A 22,674-nucleotide genomic window follows, 5' to 3' on the forward strand; every position below is an offset into this window, starting at 1 on the left:
TAGGAATTGGAATCACTTCAAAAGAATGAAACTTGAAAGTGAGGACGAATTCAAAAGAGGAAAGTAAAACAAAGAAATAGTCGAAGAAAAATAAATAAATAAACATCGAAAGAAACACATCTTCAAATTGTTAAGCTTCCCCTAAACAAATGCTTTCCAAAAAATAATGAAATGCAACATGCAAATGATATATATATATATATATATATATATATATAAAAAATTTGTATGAGAAGCCAATCATTATACCAACAAGAATGATAGAATACAAAAACACATGTAGTTTTGAATCCTTCTTCACAAACTAGCACATTCTCTATAATATAACATGTTTGAGCAATATAGCCGAAAATTGACGTTACAAAATGTAATTAAGTCTTACATCATCAACTTAACTTTAACCCTTAACTTTACCAGACATACGCTCCACTTGTCACTTAAAGTGTTTTGGGGTGAATATACACAAAACATCTTTACATGAATGCTCTATCATAGAGCTGCAAATTGATCCCATCTCCACTTGTCACTCAATGTTTGGTAAAGATAGAATTTCATCGATCAAGCATAATTCGTATGCAAATAAGTTTGTTTGGCAAGCATTGATCAACTAGCCATATGTACTGTATTTTTTTATTTAACAAATACGAGAACTCTCGCACATAAAATATATTAATATTACATGCTATACCACGTACTAACAATAAGCTTCTATTCACATACACCACTTGCTCGAAGTTTGTTTCTGATCCGACACATTTGTGCCGTAGCATCACTGATGTCAAATCTTTCTCTAGGCAACTCTGCTGAGCAAGCAACACCAATGTCTAAAACTGACATTAAACTTTTTTCAATTTGGACGTGATTCCTTTTGCTATCCTCGTCATGACAATCACTCTCTTGAACAAGAACAGGATCCAAAACCTCTTCCACTTTCTCCGGCAGAGCTGCCTTCACAAAGTTATGAAGGTTTGAAGCTCCCTCAAACATGTTATCGGTTGGTCGCTTTCCTGTAAATATTTCCAACAGGAGGATACCAAAGCTGTACACATCACCTTGTGTCCACACTTCATGTCCCATGCCATATTCTGCATTCCACAATTCAGAACATTATATATACTAAAACTCAGTTGATGAACACTGTTCATTAACAGTGATTTGACGTTTTAGCCCCTGTATTGCTGTTTGTTTGCCCTTTTATTTTTCAATCTTAACAGTAAAATGGCAGTTTTATCCCTGTGGTACACGTGTGGGTATAATGGTCCTTGAGTTCCAGCTGTCGTTATCCCTTTTCGAAAGCATAAGGCCACGTGTTGGTCATCGCGGTAAGCTTTTCTATTGCTTCCAGTACAGATCTCTCGATCTCTCCAGCTCTCTCTCTCTCAAGAACCAAAAGTCTCTTCGGTTCTCTCTCATTTCCAGCGTCCACCGCCACCACTCAGACGTCCCCAAAGGTAGATTTCTTTTCTCTTCCTTAGATTCGGAATCTTGAAAATCCTCGCCAATATCGTCTAATTTCTGCACAGCTATCGGCCAACCAAGCTCGCCCATTTGGGCTTCCACGCTCACCCAACAAAACCCCCATTAACATTCACAACAATCCACAGAGGGGTTATGGACACCACCATCGTGGGTCGTCTTAGAATCCGAGCAGAAAAACCCAAAAGTTTAAAAAACGAAAAAAAGAAAAAAACCCTCGATTGAATCGGATACTGGTATGGTCCCTTACAGGAGGAAAAAACATCATTTTTCTTGCTTGAAATTTTAGTTTTTGTTATTTTTTTTCACAGATTGTAGTTTTTCTTTGTTGCATTTGTCAGTTGCCCTCAACAATGAACCACTTGCTAAACGTAATGTTTGTTTATTTGGGCATGTTTAGAGGTTTTGCTGCACTGTTTTTGTCATGAGCGCAAACGAGTCTTTCCATCAGGATGGCGTCCACTAAAAGTCTGCAATTTGAACGCAAACGGGCAGAAAACAAGTAGAGGTTGGTTGCCTGCAATCTAAATTCCCAATAGTTAGGGTTTAAATTTTATAAGTTTTGGATTTTTTAATTAAGCCGACCCCAAGTGGATAAAGCTTGGTTGTTGTTGTTGTTGATGGTTTTTTTAGTTAATTGTTTGGTTTGGTTGGTACTAGATAATGTGTGATTCTGATGAAGGGATTAACAAGTTAACAGATGAGGTTGTCGAGAAGGCTGCTCCGATTTCAATACTCACCCTGTTCTCCTCTTGCAAGGTAATAATTGCATTATTTGTTATGGCAATTGGGTTTTCAAATTTGTGTTTTCAATATTATTTCTGTTGGAATATAATTTTTTTTTTTTAACTGAATTTGTTGAGATATCTGAATACATCATAAATCTCATTGCTTAGTCTGCAATTCATAAGACTCACCTGAAGGCTGCTTTTAACGATGTTCACAGTTTTGGTTCCATCAGCACTAAGCGGGTCATAAAGTGAATCCTCTGTGAATTCTGTTGGTAACGACTTCCAACATATTCTATATCTTCTTGAACCTGAGTTTGATTTTAGTACATTTACGCGCAAACGCACATACACACAATTAGAAGTACTGCTCATACGAATTTGACACAAATATCAAATATGTAACTCATTATAAAGTGAATTACTAAAGTCTTTGAATGCATTATCCCTCCTATGCAGTCTCCAGGTAGGATTTGTATATCCATGTACCTTGGGAAGACCTGGCTCTAAAACCAACAGAGCACTCCTTGAGTTCCAACCAACATATCCTCGCACCAGTACATCAGCCATTATGCCCATAAAGATTACGGTCAGTAATGCCATTAACATGGAACTTTATCTAGGACATGAAAATGTATGGCCTATTTTATAAGCATTTCATATCTTTAGTTTTTATTTTTCATTTTTGCGTTACAGAGGAAGTAGAAATACATGGGAGAAATCTAGAAGAAGAACTGTAATAGAAGGACTGCACAAAATGAAGGGTAAAAACATTTTATTTAAGTTGTTTTCATTCCTTTATTTCTTGCTCCCATCATCCTTCTTCATCCCTTATTTTAGACGACCATGGTAGATATGCCTAAAAGGATTGAATATACCACATGGTTTGAGCCAACAAGGAGATTAGCATTAGAAGTGCTTTTCATCATGGATAAAAGACAATTACAGTAAAAAGTTAACCATGAAAGTAAAGAGACCCTTGAAGGAGGAGAAGGGAAAAGTAAATATAAATTGGGAAAAAGAAAAGGAGATATGTATAGTATGTTCGTTCTTCCAATTATCATTGTTGCTTTTTGCTTCTGCCATCTCTTTCTCTCTCTCTCTCTCTCTATATATATATATATTTATATATAATTTCTGTTTTTTCTCACTGTTTTTAGTATAATTTGCATTCATTTTACTGACAGTGTTTGACTTTTAGTTTTCATACACAGAAAAAGAAGCATGTTAGAAAACCCTCACATGAATATCTCAAAATCTGGGTCATAATTCATGAATTTTGATGAATCGTGGGTCCGGAACCAATTATTATTTTAGTGTGAATTTGAACATGTCTTGATTAATTGAGGAGTTCTGGTAATTATTAGGCTACAATTTATTCATCAGATTTTAATAGGACAAAGAGGAAGCATACGAGTTTTTCCACCATCTTCTACTTCATTGATAAACCCACAATCCTCAATACAAAACTTTCTAGGTTTAACTAGAATTTTCTTTTGAATATGTTCATGTGCCTATTACAACAAACTATGTATTAATTGAAGTTGTTGTTATTGATTGACTCTTACAAGTTTTAACAGCCTCTTCACAGCATATGCTATTCCTTTGTTTAAGTTTTGTTCTCTCATTTGCACTAAGACTGTTATTCACGTACATTAACAACTTTCTGTTTTTTCCAATTATGTAACAGACAAAACAAAACCTACATGTGAGAAGAAAGGAGAAAGCTCTACCTAATGCAGAACCCTGCCCATGGACACATTTTGTTACTCATGTAAATATTACTCCACCCTTGGTCAATTTTGTTCCTCATTGTAAATAAGATTATAAATAAATTTTCACATTTATATAAAAAGTACTCCATCCCTGGAAACCTATGTTGTTCCTCATTACAAGTATATGTTTCCATTTAGGATTTTGACACGTTTTATACAGCTTTGAAACCCGCAGCATCGCGCGGGCGCGGGCAATCTGGCTAGTTATATTCTAATTTTCTAGTGAAGTGCTAAAAGCCCATTTCATATTTGAAAATTTTAAAATAAATACTGCACAATCTTAAAATACTAGCTAGGAAAAAATAGACAACTGTGTATTTACCTGGAGGAGCATAACCAATAGTTCCCTTGATCCCTAAAGAACTTGATTGATTTCCCGAAGAATTTTCAGCAGCTTTTGGGAGGAACCTCACCAACCCGAAGTCACCTACATGTGCAACCATGTCCTCATTGAGAAGAATATTGCTGGGTTTGAGGTCGCAATGAACTATTGGCGTCTCACAATGATGATGGAGATAATCCAGTGCCATAGAAACATCAATAACAATATTCAACCTCTGAGAAATTGTTAAGTTCCTTGGCCTCTGACTTGTCTCACCAATTGTATGAGTTGGATGCAACCATTCCTCCAAGCTCCCATTAACCATGAACTATAAATTAAGGCCTTGAAGTCGTGACCGCGATAATCAAAACCAAAACATGCCGAGAGTACCTTGACAAGATTACGGTGTCTAATATTTCTTAAAGCTTCGCACTCAGCAATAAAACTTTTGTAAGCTCCCAGACGAGCAAGGTTGAGTACTTTGACAGCAATTGTTTCACCTTGCTCAAGTACTCCTTTATAGACACACCCAAAACTGCCCATACCAATCAAGTTGACAGAGGAAAATCCATCAGCAGCTTTGAGAAGACTTTGGTAAGAGACCGAGAGAAATTTTTCTGAATCACTTGAAGTCCGCTCTATTTTTGCCCTCTGTGGCCGACGGAGGTACAAAAAGACTAGTGCAAAAGTAACCCCAAGAATCCCACAAACTAGAGAAATTATCAATTTCATTTTTGGGCTTAATCCTCCCTTGTTGGAATGTTGGAGTTTGCAGTTGGGCAAATGGAATCCAGGAATTCCCCCACAAAGCTTGCTATTTCCTTCAATCGATGTGGCAGTTGCATTCCTGAAAACCCCCTTCATTGGTACCATGCCCTCAAAGTTGTTATAAGATAGATTCAAAGATTGCAAAACTTGAAGACGCTCTAAGAATTCTGGAATCGAGCCTGACAAGTTGTTGCGAGAAAGATATAATTCTTTGATTCCTCTTAGTGAACTCAGAGATGATGGAATCGTCCCTTGAAAGAAGTTTCCTTGCAGGTCTAGAGATTCAATTTTTATGCAACTACCAAGACTTGTTGGAATTTCCCCATACAGCATGTTTTGAGAAACGCGAAAATTCTCCAGATTTATCAAATTTCCAACTTCTTTGGGAAGGAAACCAGTCAACTGATTTTTAGAGAAATCCAATTCCACATAGGAAGATGACAGACCAATGACTTGAGGGGATATGATACCGCTGAGGTTGTTATTAGCAATTCCACATAGGAAGATGACAGACCAATTCCACATAGGAAGATGACAGACCAATTTCCGGCACTTACCTAGACTTGAGGGAATATTGCTGTGAGTTTGTTACTGGCTAAACTCAATATGGATAGTTCACTTAAATTCCCAAATGACGTTGGGATATAGCCGGAGAGATTGTTAAAACCCAAATCTAATTCGTACAACTTCCGAAGCTTTCCCACATCAGTGGGGATGCTTTCTGAAAATTGGTTCTGGGCAAACCAAATGCTCTCTAGCTTAGCCAGATTTCCAATCCCATAGGGGATGCTTCCTGATATTTTATTGTGTTCTACATGCAAGAATACAAGAGAAGAAGACAAGTTGGCCATGCATTGAGTTAAATTGCCCCCAAAATTGTTTGTATCGAACATCAGTTGTCGTAAACGGGTAGCATTAGTCAGATCGCAAACAAAGCTCAAGTCATCGATTTCCCCCCTTCCAAGATTGTTGTAAGCAATATTCAAGGACTCAAGATTAACTAAACTTTTCAAAGAATGAACCTCCCCCTGAAATTTGTTTCCTTCCATCCAAAGATAAGTTAGAGTTGAGGCATTAGATAACGAAATAGGAAGAGGTCCAGTAAATTTGTTGTGGCCGACCCCTAAATATTCGACTTGGAAAGACAATACCTAGGTTTGGAGGTAAAGTGCCTTGGATTCTGTTGACTGTAACGTCAATGATACTAATGGAAGAGAGATTACAGAGTGAGGGAGGGATCACATCTGAGAACCTATTACTACCCAAACCAAGAACTTTAAAATTGGCCGTTTGACCAAAGATATCTGGAATACTCCCATAAAAATCATTACCAGGTGCCATAAGCAACTCAAGAGATGATAAATTGGCAAAGGGGTAGGGGATACTTCCTGTAAGTTTGTTGAAGAGTATCGAAATTATTCTCAACTTCGACAAAGTGCCAACCTCCTCAGGAAGTCTTCCAACCAGCAAATTCCCACCAAAAGCAATTCTGGTTAGTTGAGAGCAACGCGATAAGTTTGAGGGAATTTCACCGGTAAGGGAATTATTCTCCCAAACTATATCTTGCAATCTTGAGAGACGGCCGATTTCTGGAGGAATTTTGTGGCTCAAGTTATTGTTGGTGAGAGAAAGTACTCTCAAAAAACTCAAATTCCCAACATGTGGTGACAGAGAGCCTGAAAGATTGAAGGACTGCAGGTTCAACGCGATAAGTTTTGGAACATAATTCGGAAACTCATATATTGTACAATTCTTTCATTGAGTAACCACTAAGGCACCTTTTATTCACTAACTCATTGTACACTTCGTTACTATTTTGCAAGTAACTAACTTAGCATCAGATTGGTCACTTATTACGGTCTAGTGGTATTCCTCTTTCACTTGTAAGTGAGAGGTCTCACAAAAAAAAAAAAAAAAAAAAAAAAACTCAGCACCAGATTATAGAATGGAATAAGCATACACCATGTGGGTCAACTATATTGTCTCTAGTGTTGGAAAATGTCATGATACACTGATATATAGTGGTTAGGAATCAAGATAAGGAGAGTGCAAAGTGCGGTAAGTAATCAAGATAAGGAGAATGCAAATTGAATCCAAGGACGACCCCTCCACGGGTCCATTAGGTTTTAGAAATTAAGATAAGGCTTGACTGGTCATTAGGAAATTATCATGGTTTGGGGGCTAGGGTTGAAGGATGGGGGGAAATTTTTTGGGAAATGCTAGAAAAAATGTCTGTGCGTTGCTACAGGACTTGAATGCACCAGCCTTAATAAAACACATTTTAACCTGGAAAAAAATTCAACATAATCATGAACAAACAAAAAGGATAGATGAGTTAACGGTGTCGGTAAGATAAGTAGTTTGGCTTTTATATACATTCAACCGAGCTGATTACAAAAGATATGGTTGCAAAAAATGCTTTCTTTGTTTCCCTGAGAAACAGAAGCAACATGCATTTTACACATATATTGCCCTTGAAGTTAAGATGGCAAAATATATGTCCTACAGGCCAGCCACCTGTTTTAGCAGTTGAACAAAAAAACATAAAAAGTGTTTCGTTCTTGTTTCAGCAGCTAGGCAATTAAGTAGAAGAATGTTTGTTCAAGTTGATGCAATGAGAGTTCACCTTATACATCAACACTAAGCAAAATTAACTGGGTTAGTTTGTTGATATGCAACCCAAAATTAACACTAACAAAAATAGCACTTGAATCAAATGCATAGACAAAAGCAGATGTTAAGCATGAGAAAAAATTACATGGAAAAGAAAACAATGTTAAATATCCTAGGTGCTCCAATTATAATTACTCTCTATTTCTATATATTTAAACTACCAATTATCAGCACAAACATTTCATTTCCTTGCAACTACCACAACCACATATAAAACATACTTGATAGAGCATGTAATTGCTTTAACTACATCTTTATTAAAAAATTCATCGGGTGGGAAATGCAGAGCGTTGCAATGGAAACATGAAGACCGAATATAGTAGTGTGAATTAAGTGTGCCGCATGATATATCAATGTCAACATTTCATTTTTACTTAAAATAGCCCCAAAGATTATATGATAATACAGAACTCGCCAAACCACTTACCCTAACAAAAAAATGCCGAGAATAAACTTGTGTCAATATGTAGCCAAAGGAAGACATAAACTACAAATCAACAGTGACTAAAAACAAAATCTCAGAGACCACACATGCACAAACATGCAGCAAAAAGAAAAAGAAAAATTGTTGGAAAAACTGACCCTTAATTGTGATTCTACAGATCATGTGCAACCCTCTCCTAAAACCAAACTAAACACAAGATAAGCTAAATAACAAATGACTTCATTCAATAAATTTACAAAATTAACTGCAAATCACTAAATTAGCCTCTTGAATTCGGCCAGAGTACTCATCAGGAAACCCAACATTTTTCAGAATATGATTAGCATTTTGACCAGTCATTTTCAATGTGAATTTCACACTTGGTTTCAACTCTAGCATTGTCAACCACTTTTGTTCCAAATCTCGTATTCCAGTAACCGGTCCCAACATCTTGCACTTTAATAAAAGAGCATTGTAAGATTGTAGAGATGCATAGAACAGATAAAGTTAATGACAGAGAGCTAAGCTACTTCACCTCTTCTATAAGTCCACGTCTCCACCCAAGCCTAAACATCCCGACATTGCCCCAATAGGTGTGTCGTCCTGACCTGCAAGATTTACAAAGAAGAAGCAGAGAAATCGATGTATAAGCACAGAGCCTGTCATCCAAAATTCAAAGCTGAAAACAGACAGAAGAATTAAAGAGTTGTGCCTATGAAAAAAACGAGAGAGCAGGTACCAGAACAATCTATGAAGAAAAAGAATTTGAGGTGAATGAGTGGATAAATTGCTACATAAAAAGCTCATTTCAGATCGATGATCCCTTTCTCACCTTAATAACATTTAACAATTACAATTAGTAAAATTTTCTTAATAAGGGGAAAGGCGGAAGGAATAAGGATTAGAAATGGAAACCTTATATAGTGATTAAAACCCTTAAATTAACTTGCGAAGCTTGAATAGTCCGTCCCTTCACGCAGCTGCAAGAACCAATCGTTAATTTGGAAATTATTCAATACGTGTTAAAACATGAATCAGAAAAGGCACAAAGCAAAAAACAAAAATCATTTACCTTAATGACAAAGCACTCTGGAGTCTAAGCGGATACATTATCTTATTGTTTAAAAACTGAAAATCTACAAAGTGTTAATATTTGCACATATATCAGAAAAAGCATTATCGCTTGGAAAACCGACAACTGTAACGTAAACTACTAAATACCAAATTAAATACTCGAACATGACAACCCCAAACATAAACAAAATTCTATATGAATTAAAAAAAAATATTAATTAGGGAAAAGAATCCCAAACATAAACAAAATCCCAAACCAATTAAATAAAACTCAGGCCAACCCGTGCATTCCTCATCTTTCCCTCCTTCCCTTGTTTTTTTTTTTACCCTCATGCCATTAATCTCTATCCTCTTAGAATTGTATAAACAACGGCAGAAAACATCAATACAGTAATGAAAATAAACAGAGACCTCAAGGAAAGAAAAAAAAAACCCAATTACGCATCAACTTCATGTTTCTATAAAAGAGATGAGATTATTGGAGATACAGAACCTTGGTTAGAGTGCAAGAGCAAGACTGAATGAAATGATGAATCTTAAAAGAGAGATATTACATGGATCAATCGTCATCATAGAAACATGGAAACTGGTAGTGCAGATGGATGCTTCAGGATCCTCAGCCCCACAAAAGTCGTAGAACTTGGCAGCATATGGTGGATTGTTGGGTCCCAATTCATAGTACCTTAAATTGATAAAAAAAAAAAAAAAAAAAAACGTCAATCAAGTAAAGCTGTCATTTCTAATTAATCAAATACCAGACCCTAAGAAATATATAAGCATAGTTATTGAAGAGCAATTTCTCTCTCTCTCTCCCCCATCAATATTTCCAGTCGACTGGGAAATAGAAAATACAACCCAAAATGCCCAAAAAGCAGAAGCTCTAAGACAAAAATAGAAAATTAAAAAAGGCATTCGAAAAGAGAAAGTCGTTGAAATTTACCCGAAATGTACAGAGATCCAGGACTCACAGATAAATTAATTTCAGGATCAAACACTAAAGGGATGCGAAACTTTACCCTTTTCACATTTGCAGGTACCAAAATCAATTTACAAAATTAAGGTTAGGGTTTTCATAATCTGAATTAGGTAATGAAAGTCATGTGAAAAGTTCGGAAATAACCAAACTAACATCCAATTTAGTACACACCTAATAAAAACATAAGTAAGAAACTATTTCCAATTCATCATTCATTTATCAAACACAGTAATACAATCATAGAAAAACTCTTAACTCACGTACCAAAGTTGAATTAATTAAATTGGATGTTGGGGTCAAAATTTTGTGTCCGCCTAAGGATATTTGAGTCAAAGAACTCAAATTTCAGAGATACAAAACAGAGAAGCTTGTGTAAATCATTTATAAAGGCTACCTCCTTTTGGTTGAAAAACTGAAGGGTGACGCCAATTCTTCTTCTGCTTCCACCTCCTTATGGAACTTGACCCGCTAGTCATCTTTGTACGTGAAGCTGAAATCAGCAACCAGTCAGTACCTTTGGCAAGCTCATGGGGGTATGACAACATCTATGGGAAGATTATTGCAACTCTAATTAACAAAGAAGCATTCATTTGAGGATGTCAATGAGGGAGAGAAGAAGAAGAAAAGAAGAGCTAGTTGAGGAACAAAAGAATTTTGGTGCTGTATTCGGTTTGGAGGTATGGTCTTAAGAATTTACAAACTGCCTATATGATTCGCTCGCTTTCTAATTCTTTTTTACTACCTCTTCTTTCATGAAGGTATAATCATCACATTATTTTCTAACATAAAATATACAGTCAAGAGACGTTTAAAACATTGCCCATAAGTTAATTGAGATGGGTTTTGTTTGAGTAGTTGGTGACCTTCACAGTTGACCAATTACGGCTGACATGTGATTGATAGTATAGGAATATCTATTTAAAATAGTTAAAGGATTTCAAGGATGCCTCTAGACTTATTCTGTTTAGAAGATCGGGTTGAATAATAGGTTTTGACTCCAACGGATTTCTTGCATAGAAGACTTCACAAAATGATGTCAGATTTCAAATTTAAGGCATGGTTTTAAGTGCACTAAGATATCTCGAAACGTATCCTGAAGTGATACTAAAATTTCATAGAAAGAAGAAGAAAGAATAGTCCAAAATTTTACCCGTCCAGTAACTCCATCACACTTATCTCCAATCAGAGCAATGATATCCTCAACAGACATAATTGTTTTATTTTGCGTACATATTTAAACACAAAAAGTAAACATTTTCGCATCAAATTCACATATAAAATGGTCCAAAAGTGCAGGCAATGGTCGAGTAGAAACTAATGTTTCCTTGAATTGATGACAATTAGTGCTTATCCTATCCAATTAACAAAGATGAGCACTATTTGTCGTCAATTCAACATAATATAAAAAGAAACTACACCTGAGCAGTGGTCACAGGAACCAATCTTGTGCGATCAGTCAAACAGTGTTTATCCTCTCAAAGATCTGCATATCCATTATAACCCAATTTAGTGTTGCAAAAAGTGATATGCTAATTCCAAATTCCCATAAAAAGCCATCTTTCTACAACTTGAAACCAAAATTTAAGTGAATGGCCCTCCAACTAAGGTTATTGAACATGATTAACTATCCACTTATGACAAGTATCCGCAACCCTCTCAACCTTGTAACCTGAATCAAGCTGGTTTCACGCATACCAATAGAAAACCAAAATGTCAGTGTTTGGGGAAGTTACCTTATTTGAAATACCACTAGAAAACAGAGCATACTTTTAGGCAAATATTGTTTAAACACCCAAACATGATGTATTATCAAGAAGAAATGATGTATTATCATGAAAAAATTAGAATATCAAAGTCCTCAACAAAACATGAGGCACAATTATCACAATTAGAAAAATCACTTCTTCTGGTTATAAATATTCAATTCGAATCATTTCAAATAAAATGCAAATAAATTAAAACCAGTACATGCACACAAAGGTAGGGAAAGTCATAACTGGGTCAAACATAAAAGACAAATTTAAAGAATAGCTCAAAGAAACACTTTATCGATGAAGATTCAAGAAGGAATATGGTCAAGAACGAAACTATGAGGAATACCAAATACCTCACAGGGACACAAAACTACTTGAATGTACCCAAACGAATGTAAATCCAGCATTCTCTAAAAACTATCTCCATCCTACATCATCTACCCTTAAGCACAACCACTAAAACTGTAAAAGACCTGAAAACCATGATCTACACGACAAATCATACAACTAATCCATAAACCAATCAGTCATCAAGCATAATCCTTTATCTTTTCCTAATTTGTTTGTGTATTCAATTTATTTGCAATGTTCCAAAACAGTGAAATGTACATGATTTCTCTTTTCCTCCTAATCTGGAAAAACAAATCAGTAGCCAATCCCAATTTAAATTAACAGAAAGGGGAAGAAAAAAAAGACAAATTGAATTCAAAAGATTCTACATGATGTACCACACCACCATTTAGATTCACCATTTCTCGCTTTCACCATTTAACGTATTTAGAATGGTTATTAGGGTGATTTGCTATCTAAGACTCACTTGGGATTTGGGAGCGAAGTTATAAGTCGCAAGCTCTTGAAATGCAGTAATGAATTTGGATAATATTGGACATGGAAGAAAATATCACATGCACAGCAAGCTACAGCGACCATAAAAAAAATAAAATAAATAAAAAGAGAGATCTTAAGCAAAAACCATGAATCCAACTCAAAAATGAAATCTTCCAAATAACATCTCAAACCATAACCCAAATCAAATGCACCAAATCCCACATCAAAAAAGAAATTATACAAATTGACATATTGGTAGAAACCCAACAGAGATTTTAGAGAGAGAGAGTACCAGAGGGAGTGAGATATGGTTGTACCTGGAAAGCAAAAAATCAATTATATAAATTGACTCTAACATTTGTTGACTCTAACAAATTGATACATAATAACAGTTGTTTGGGATATAGATATGGGTGTACCTGGAAAGATTAAAATTCACCATGCAAGCCGTATTCGTGGAGGACTTGCTCTGGTTCTTCCATAGTGATATACCTGATAATCAGAATGCATTTTGGCAACATTGTTATAAATAAGATGCTGATGATGATGAGTTATAACCTTACTCCATGTTATGTATAATTAACATTTAAGAGCATTATGTAAAAGATAAAAAAATAATAAAAATAAAAAGCCCATCTATTATGATCTCTGCATACCCTTGCTGTTTCGTAGGAGAGGCCGATGAACAGTGGCAGTAGAATTAAGCAACCAAGTTATGAAATACGAATTTAAAATGTACTTATTTACTGTGTCTGTAATGAATCTGTGAAATCAAATAGTTAAACCCTAAAAAGCACCGCTGCAAACAGCATAAGAAAATTGAAATTAACCCTAAAGAAATTGGGAGAGAAGAATATGAAATGGGAATACCTTTCGGCCCTTTGAGTTATTGGAAAAAAAAAAAAAAAAAAAAAACCCAACAGAGCAAAAGCCTCCAAATCCAAACACTGTTGTGGGATTTTGAAGAGAGCAAGAGAGAGAGAGAGAGAGAGAGAGAAAACATCGGAAGAAATAAAGCAAGAGAGGGGGAACCAAAAGGGGGGAGAAGAAGAAGCAGCAGCTAAAGCAAAGCAGAGGAAGAAGAAATAAGGGAAAAAAAGGACGACTGAAATGAAGTGGGTATATTTAATTGGAATTTTGAAAGATTTTACTGGATGTATAAATTTATGAAATTTTATAGAGTTTAACTGATTTTTAGAGATTTCATGTAAAATTTTGATTTAATTCTCTCGAAATCTTATAGGAAGAGTTGAGACTCGTGGATACTTAAAATAAACTATAAAATCTCTTCAATTCCCTCTAATTCCTCAACTTTTCTAAATTCTTTAAATTCTAATTCTAATTGAATACACTAGAATGTTATAAACTTCTTTAAAATTCTAATTGAATACACCCAGATATCTAAGGATTTTAATAAATTATCTTAAAATTCTGATTGAATACACATTGAATTTCAGTTAATCATTTAAAATCCTGATTGAATACCCCTGAATTTATTAAAAAAAATTAAAATCCCTTAAAATCTCAATTGAATACACTCACTAAGTACGCAACCATATACTTATAACAACAACTAATCAAATAGAACTAAAAAAATATGGGGGATCATATCAATCGCACTTACCAAGTATTGAAAGATATCATTTCGAGCAACAAAGTCAGTCTCACAGTCAAGTTCAATAAGACCATCTCCAATGGAACAAACCTTTTAGCCCTCTAAGATATTAATATTTTAATGAACAGTACAGGGTCATCTTTACCTTCATCTCCAACCAAAGGCCAAAGGGTCATAGGTTTCGTTTTACCCCTACCACAAAAAACCGTCTCCAACCGAGGATTAAAGGGTTATAGGGCTAAACATAATTTATTATTTAAATTTAAAAACTATAGCAACTTAAATTTAAAAACTACAAACTTATGTTTAAAAACTACAAACTTATATTTAAAAACTACAACTTAGTATCTACAGCAGGATCTTGTTGCACATCTTTGGTCCAAAAGAAGCATAGATTTGGTGTTTAAGTTTTATATTGTTAAAAGTTTTTAAAAATGTTGTTTAAGTTTCATGTTGTTAAATGTTTTTTTTTATATTGCATAATTTTTATATTGGTTAATGTTATTTAATGTTGTTTCATATTGTTTAATGTTGTTTCATGTTACTTAATTTAATTTAATATTGTATAATGGCTTAGGAAGTTATAGGAAAAAAATAGAACTTAAAAAATATATGAAACAAATTTTGTAAAATAGAAGTTATAGGAAACAAATGTTGTCAAATAGAAGTTACAGGAAGTTACAGAAAAAAATAAAATTTAAAAGATGAAGTTATAGGAAGAAATAAAATTTGTAAAAAACAAAAAAAAACATAAAAATTAAAATTGTAAAAAAAAAAAACAAATAGAAGTTACAGGAACTTCTTTCGTTGCTTCGCACTAAGTGCGAGGGGTATGTCGTTCTGCGTGCTATGGCTCCCTTCACTCCCCATGTTGGAGAAGGGTGTCTGGTCGAAAGAAAGTGTACGAATGGTGGAAACCAGCTTGACAAAGCTGGAGAGATTAGGAATAAGTGTGATTCCCACAGACGGCGCAAAATGTTGATGCACAAAATCGGCGAGGACTTTGGTACAACATAAAGTGTCAAGTTTGTGACCTTCGCTAGGTTGCTCTGGTCATTAGTGTGGATAGGTATGTAAATGAATGGAGATAGGGAAGCAAACAACACAAGATGTACGTGGTTCACCCAAATTGGCTACGTCCACGGAGTAGAGGAGTTCTCATTAGTTGTGAAGGGTTTACACAAATACATAGGTTCAAGCTTTCTTTTAGTGAGTTGTAGTGAATAGTTTAGTACAAATGACATTAGGGGTTATTGTGGGAGAATGATCTCCTTTTATAGAAGAAAGTTTCTAGCTTTGTTCTAACATTGACACGTGTCCTGTTGTGATTGACCTCTGATATCGACACGTGTTGCGCTATGATTGGCCTCTGATATCGACATGTGTCGCGTTGTAATTGGCCTCCTGGTTGGAGGAAAAGTCTTGTGGGTCCTTGACAGTATACTGTTGACTGGTGCATAGTAGTTTTGGGATTGGTCAAGTATGGTACAAACATATTATTTTATAACTTTTCGGATAATAACACGTGGCGCAACGAGAACGATTAAAAATCTTATCCGAAATTAGAAATAAAATTATTTTGTATTATTTTATAAATAAAAATAAAAATAATATTTTATTGCCTATTGTCAGGGCTATTAAAGTGCAACGGTGAAGATGCAAAAGACGATTATTGTTCATTAAGGGCAGTTATTGTTCACTGGGTGGATAGCATAGTATATTACCTGGGGTTCCCATGTTGGAAGTGCTCTTAAGTTTTTTACTTTACCATTTCCTGATGTTTGCACCAGAGAAGACCAAATACAGAATTCTATAATTGTAAAAAATAATGGGTAGTCAACCTAGTCATTGTTAGTGATATAGTTCCCTTTTATTCGCAAAATGAAATTGTAATGCCATTTCCCACTTTTTCTTCTGGTCAATGGTGGCATTACATTTTTGGTGGAAGCTGCACTGCCTGGTTTCAGGATGGGTACAACCCAGTGGCAGTTGATATGAAGGGAGACGAGGACAATTCTAGGAGCAATAAGAAGAGAAATCCATTCAGTGCTGATTTTTTCGGCTCTCTCTGCTATACTTTCCAGCACGGGAAACTTATAGAGCTCTACGGTGATCTAACCAGGATTGATTCTTGTCTCGATATTTGTTTAGCTTCAGCTTTGGCTAAAAGGGTTATTTATGGTTTGAAGAGTTCCTCTGCTAATAGTGCAAAAGATCTGGTGTCCTCCCCTAGGATCAATATAATCTTTCAACAGCAGGTATTTCTATTTATACCTTAATTGTCTAAATGTTGTGCACCTTAAGTTGGAAGAGAAATTTTAAATGCAGTTATGCACAATATGTTACAAAATCCACATAGTCATTTGCTAATTGGTACTTGTGGAAGCGCGTATGTAACATCCCACATCGACCAATAGAGAGAGGGTGACGTGCCTTATATGCACATGTGCACCTTCATATAGCACAAGGCCTTTTGGAAACTCACTGGCTTCGGGTTCCATTGGAACTCCGAAGTTAAGCGAGCTCGGGTGAGAGCAATCCCAGTATGGGTGACATACTGGGAAGTTCTCGTGTGAGTTCCCAAAAACAAAACCATGAGGGCGTGATCGGGGCCCAAAACGAACAATATAGTGTTACGGCGGAGTTGACACTAGGATGTGATAGTGTATGCCCTGTCTGATTTTGATAATTTGCAGTCATTTTTCTGCTGACGTATATGTACAGTCGTTTTACTGCTCATGTGTTTTAATGTACGACTATTAGATCAGCGTAGAACTTTAAAATGAGAGGATGAAAAGCTGAGCTCCTTTATATGGCTATTAACATGCGTGGCTGGGGTGAATGTTTTGGTTACTGGGATGAAAATCCAATTGTTATTGACACATTACGTTTCCTTTGTAGATTTAAGGGCCAATTGTCTTTCGAACGGATTCCAGGATTGCACTTGACTGTGTTAGTATCGTGCCACTTTCACTTGAAGGTTGAAGAGAGTTTGAGTAGCAAAGCTTGGAGATAAAATTGCCTACTAGTTGATGAGTTTTGTAAGTCTTTTCGTCCTCATTTTTCCTGACTTGGGAGGGAGCCCGAGGATTTTCCTACGTCCATGTGTACATTTATTTGTTTATTATGTAGGATATTTCATATGATGCGAATGTGAAATTTGAGAATCGATATTAACATTAAATTTATAAATTGGAACCTATTCACCTCCCTTAAACTAGCATATTCCTTCATTGAAATATAACATATGAGCACTCTATGACCACTATCTCCTTTCACACCATGGTGGATTTTGCGGATTTCCCAACCATCAATCTCTTTCTTGCAAAGTACTTCTATGACAATGATACATCGCCATGGTAAAGTCTCAAGCCAATGAAACAATTATAACTCATAAGTTTTTCTCCACTTAATATCATGTCATTAGCACAAATGCGATAGAGATGATACACCATGTTCAAACTCATTTCAAGACAGATGAGGACCCAAAGGAAGAGACAAATAAAACCTTCACAAACCCACCACTTGAACCCCAAAACCGAAACCAAAAAGAATTCGCGCTCCCTCACTCTTTCGACAGCCAACAATGGCGAACCTGAGGACGGCGATGGACTCAGCCTTCTGGGACTTGAACGTTTCTTCGCCTCAGACCCTTGAGGGCTCGGCCAAGGCCACCCCTTTCCTCTCGACGGTGCTCGAGCCAGCCGAGCCCTTAGGATTCAGCAACTCTTTCTTCTGGGGTTATACCTTCCTACAACCCCAATTCTTACAGGGACTTGGGTTCTTTCTCTCACGAGTCCCTCTGCTCAGACCAGCTACCTCTAACTGGTACACGGCTACAACTTCTTTGCTTAGCTATTGCCTATTGGGTTTTCTCAAATTTATTTCATTTTTCGTTTAATGGATATTCTTTTTCGTTTTACGTGTTTCTGTTGATTGGTTTGTGGTTTGTATGGTTACTGAGAAAATGATGGGAAATGCGTGTGATTCATTTGTTGTTTGTTTGGTTGCCGGGAAAGTTTGGAGAGAAGAACAATTGAAATTGTTGTTATGGGGTTGAATTGGGTAAAGGAAAAAGGTTAGGAAAGATAATTTGTCTCCTGTTTCCTGAGAAATGAACCTTTTTTTTGTTCTCCAAATTCGTATTTTTGTAAACAATTTTTATGTTACTAATTGCTAAGGAGCCTCTGCTTCTAGGTTTGGTTTGTTCTTTGTTTGATATTTAGGAAGATGTTGGTATATTGTATAAACTTTGGGTTATTGGTGAATTACTTGATGTGAGAAAGAGAGATTGAGTGGAAAGCTTGACAGCCGAACAAAGCTTGTTTGCCTAGTTCTAGTGGTATAGCACATAAAGCATGAATTTTTTGTTGCCTTGTTATTTTACTGATTTGCAAGCGGGTTCTTATGTTTTTCCAGAGCATCAAAGCTTTATCAGGTTTATCAGAGCACTGGTTGGGATTATCCAATTATTTTTTTTTTTTTTATGGGATTTCTTAGGTGAAAAAGTTTGTTTCGATGTTTTGAAATCTGAACAATATCGTCGCTAATGAATGTACTGTGTAAATGCATTGTATTTTTGAAATTACTGTTCCAAATGTGTTGAGTTTAATGTCCTAATTCCTTGAGCATGTTTTCTGTTGGAGGAGTGAATTAAGAGTTACTATGCTTATGCTTAGACCAAAGTCATCTCACATTAATCAAATCCGGTTAGCATTCTTAGTTGTCGGACATACTAATTCCCTTGTTACATGATCTGCATGAAAATAGGTGGCTTGGATTAATTGGGCAGTTCCGCCCGAAGAAACTCTTTTCTTTTATTAAAGCTGAATTTACCAATGATGAGATGGGGGTCCCTACTTTGAAAGATGTGGTGAAGCATGTCTTGGGCAAGTCACTTTATTCGTTTGGATTATGCACACAGCTTCTTTTGTCTCCGTCCTCATCCATAAAGTTGAGCACAGAAGGGCATGGTGAGAAAAAAGGACCGCAACAAATTGATGCTCTTTCATAAGGCATGCATTTACTTTCCTGTTTTGACCTTTAATCAAATGTTTAAACAGTCAGAATTCCTTTTGTCCCTTGTTTGCCGGGTTTTTGAAGCTAGTTTGAGGGATTTATGGGTGTCAATTTCTTCATTTTTTGTACAATTACTATGGCTAGGAGGATAATTTGTTTACTGATTGGAGTTGTTAGGTTTAAAGTTCTTTTTTGGGTTTGTTCATGCCAGGTTGTAGTATCATCCAACTGCGATTTTTTTCTTTCTTTCATATGACAAATTTCTCTTATAGGAATTGAAGTTAAAAATAAGTAATTATAGGGATGTATCACTTGAACTTTACCAGATTCTGTCAGCATGTATAATCTTAAAGTATTGTTTCCTAATTTCTTAATTGTTGAAAAGTAGGGCCTTGTTTGGTCTCTAGGATTGGAATGGAATGGACAAACTACTATATTGAGGGTATATTAAAGATAGGGGTGAATGATTTTTCATATTGAGGTGATTAGAAGGGGGATATGGAAAATAATCCCTTCTGATCCTTACCATTTTGGTGGATTGGAATGGAAAATAATCGATCTCCTACCTTCAAGTAAGCCACAATTTTTTCATTTCTTTCGTCAACATACCTTGAATATAGTGGGTTGTCCATTTCAATCCAATCTTAGAGACGAAATGAGGCCACAATTTTTTCATTTCTTTTCTGAACATACCTTGGATATAGGTTCGTATATATCAACATGCTTCAAAAATCTTAATTTACAAGTTTCTTCTGTTTACCACTTTTCTTTATAGGTTACATGACTTGATAACATTGCACATATGCACTGCAGGGAACATAGATAAAATTGGAAAGTTTCATGTCTATAAATTAAGAGCCATGTACTGACAAAGTTAATATCAGTACCTTTAACATTGCACATGTGCTGCCTAAGCTGTTTGAGTGAAAAAGTTCATGTCTGTACCTTTATTTCCTTTATTTATCTTCCTGTTTAAATTATGAGCCATGCATTAAATTTTCTCAACCTTTAAGGTGTTTGCAGCTTCCTTACCATGATATTACACTTGAGGCTGCATGGCCTGAACTGTTCGTTGACCATAAGGGAAAATACTGGGATGTGCCTGAGTCAATTTCCTTAGATATGTCATCACTTGTCTCCAAATCTGGATTGCGGTACCACATTGGTGTACATAAAAACAGTGGTCATCCCCAGGCAGTTAATTCCATAGATGATGAGGCACCTCCTTCTCTAATGCCTGGATTCTGCGCAAAGGCTGCCTTTTCTTATGAAAAAAGCCAAGATCTTTGGAGGCAAAATGAGACACGAAAAGACATCATGATACAGAAAGAAAAGGGTTTGTTTTGGCGGCCATCTTATGATGCGTGTCTTAAAGAACCTCATGCTGCAGTATATGGAATTTTTGGTAATTTTACACGTTACTCATATTTTCTGTGATAACTTGTATTATCTCGTTACAGTTTTTTGGAAGTTTCCTACCAATACTCAGGTGTATATTATAATTTTTTAGTTTATACCTTTGCATGTTTTTATACATGTATACGTGTTTTGGTACCTGTTAGTTTCATTTATATTGTATGTGTGTAGTTTTCTACTTTAGTATATTAAAAGCCAGTAGACTTAAGGAGTATGTCACCTCCCTTCATGGTGTTCTGTGGTGGTAGGTGTGACTGCAGTAAAAGAAAATAATAGTAATAAAAATAATTCTAGAGACAAATTCTAACAGAACAATTCTATATTTTTATTTTGTGTTTACGAGTCCAGATCTGTTGCCGACAGTATGCAGTATCTTTAGTTTTTACTTTAACTATTTCCTGATGTTTGCCCCAGGGAAGGCCGGGTACGAAATTCTTTAATTGTCAAAATTAATCATTGTTAGTGATATAGTTCCCTTTCGTTTGCAAAATTAATTTGTAATGCCATTCTCACTTCTTCTGGTCAATGGTGGCATTAAATTTTAGGTGGAGGCTGCACTGCCTGGTTTCAGGATGGGTACAACCCAGTGGCAGTTGATATGAGGGGAGACGAGGGCAATTCTTGGAGCAGTAAGAAGAGAAGTCCATTCGGTATTGATTTTTTCGGCTCTCTCTGCTATACTTTCCAGCGCGGAAAATTTGGAGAGCTCTACGGTGATCTGACTTGGATTGATGCTCGCCTGGATATTTGTTCAGCGTCAGGTTTGGCTAAAAGGGTGATAATGGTTTGAAGAGTTCCTCAGCTAATAGTGCAAAAGATCCGATGTCCTGCCCTAGGATCAATCTAATCTTTCAGCAGCAGGTATTTCTATTTATTCCTTAACTTTTTAAATGTTTCACACCTTAAGTTGTAAGAGATATTTTAAATGCAGTTATGCACAATGTGTTACAAAACCTGCATCGTCCCCATCAAATCCTCAAAACAAATCTTCCTCAAAATATTCCATCTTCACATCCAAAATACCCACAGTGTTCAAAAACGTCAATCTGGGAAAGCTACGCGTTGTGCCTTCTTTTCTTCACCGCGGTTAAACGACTTGGTAGAAAAATCTGAAATTTTGGTACAATCATCTTGAAAGACTCACGACCATCCTTCAATTGAAATTTCTAAAATTCATCCGTTTGATCACTTTTTACTCAAGAGGAAGTCGAATGCCTTGCATTGAAAATACATGACAAAGTATCAAAATTTTATCAAAATAACCAAAAAACTATAACTAAGAATAGAGTAAAATATATGGTATAATATGGACTCATCAAATACTCTCAAACCTAGCTTTTTGCTTGTCCTCTAGCAAAACAAAACTCAAAAACAAAAAATAAAAACTAACAAACTAAAAACTTTAACAAAACTTGACTAAGACAATTTTCACTTTCAAGTTGCAATCCATAAAAAATGTTAAAATTAGAACTTCTTTTAAAAAATTCCAAGCAATACCACCACAGAGTCTAAGCCATTTAGAATTAATTAGAAAAGAACTCATGAACTTCATTTGGTATAAAATGAATCAACATGGTTAAAAAGACTCGACTAAAACCCTTACCACTTGTCCTTTTTAGTTAATACTTACTAACTTCAAACATAACTATTTTGAAGTTAAAAAGACTTGACTAAAACCATTACCACCACAAAGTCTAGTCCATCCGAACTCCGAAGTTAAACGAGTTTGGACAAGAGTAGTACTAGGATGGGTGACCGCCTAGAAAGTCCTCGTGTTGCATCCCTCACAGTTGACCCCACATGGTGGGAAAAGGCTTAAGAAAAAG

At 35.8% G+C, this 22,674-nt stretch overlaps 2 protein-coding genes and 1 pseudogene across 30 annotated transcripts; 2 read left to right on the forward strand and 1 right to left on the reverse strand.

Moving 5' to 3' along the window:
* Nucleotides 1–687: 687 nt before the first annotated feature.
* LOC148695576 (putative LRR receptor-like serine/threonine-protein kinase At3g47570) lies at nt 688–13,891 on the reverse strand. Of its 19 annotated transcripts, none has more exons than XR_015964680.1 (10): nt 13,669–13,891; nt 13,455–13,561; nt 13,218–13,290; nt 13,091–13,115; nt 11,635–11,699; nt 10,611–10,706; nt 9,239–9,922; nt 9,082–9,146; nt 8,906–8,998; nt 7,418–8,774 (listed from the first exon to the last, which is right to left on the reverse strand). XR_015964680.1 is itself a non-coding variant. In XM_088697828.1 (2 exons), exons 1-2 carry the CDS (start codon nt 4,624–4,626, stop codon nt 709–711), a joined length of 702 nt encoding a protein of 233 aa, XP_088553954.1. In that variant the 5' UTR covers nt 4,627–4,641; the 3' UTR covers nt 688–708. The 19 variants fall into 19 exon arrangements, 1 of the variants encoding a protein (XP_088553954.1); XR_015964681.1 differs by having other exon boundaries at nt 7,418–8,687; nt 8,727–8,774; nt 13,455–13,891; XR_015964684.1 differs by having other exon boundaries at nt 7,418–8,622; nt 8,702–8,774; nt 13,455–13,891.
* LOC148695577 (uncharacterized) lies at nt 1,126–4,077 on the forward strand. Of its 11 annotated transcripts, none has more exons than XR_015964696.1 (8): nt 1,126–1,451; nt 1,524–1,712; nt 1,877–1,984; nt 2,137–2,235; nt 2,423–2,479; nt 2,664–2,793; nt 2,901–2,968; nt 3,895–4,077. XR_015964696.1 is itself a non-coding variant. In XM_088697832.1 (7 exons), the coding sequence occupies exons 1-4, from the start codon at nt 1,256–1,258 to the stop codon at nt 2,457–2,459; spliced, it is 468 nt and encodes a 155-aa protein (XP_088553958.1). In that variant the 5' UTR covers nt 1,126–1,255; the 3' UTR covers nt 2,460–2,492; nt 2,664–2,793; nt 2,901–2,968; nt 3,895–4,077. The 11 variants fall into 11 exon arrangements, 6 of the variants coding, with proteins under 6 accessions (XP_088553958.1, XP_088553957.1, XP_088553959.1 ...); XR_015964699.1 differs by having other exon boundaries at nt 2,159–2,235; XR_015964697.1 differs by lacking the exon at nt 1,524–1,712.
* A 3,911-nt stretch (nt 13,892–17,802) lies between the features above and the next one.
* LOC148695578 (protein TRIGALACTOSYLDIACYLGLYCEROL 4, chloroplastic-like) lies at nt 17,803–21,834 on the forward strand (annotated as a pseudogene).
* Nucleotides 21,835–22,674: the final 840 nt, after the last annotated feature.

The sequence above is a fragment of the Pyrus communis genome, chromosome 7, assembly GCF_041283825.1.
Source record: "Pyrus communis isolate YQ-2024b chromosome 7, ASM4128382v1, whole genome shotgun sequence".
NCBI lineage: Eukaryota > Viridiplantae > Streptophyta > Magnoliopsida > Rosales > Rosaceae > Pyrus > Pyrus communis.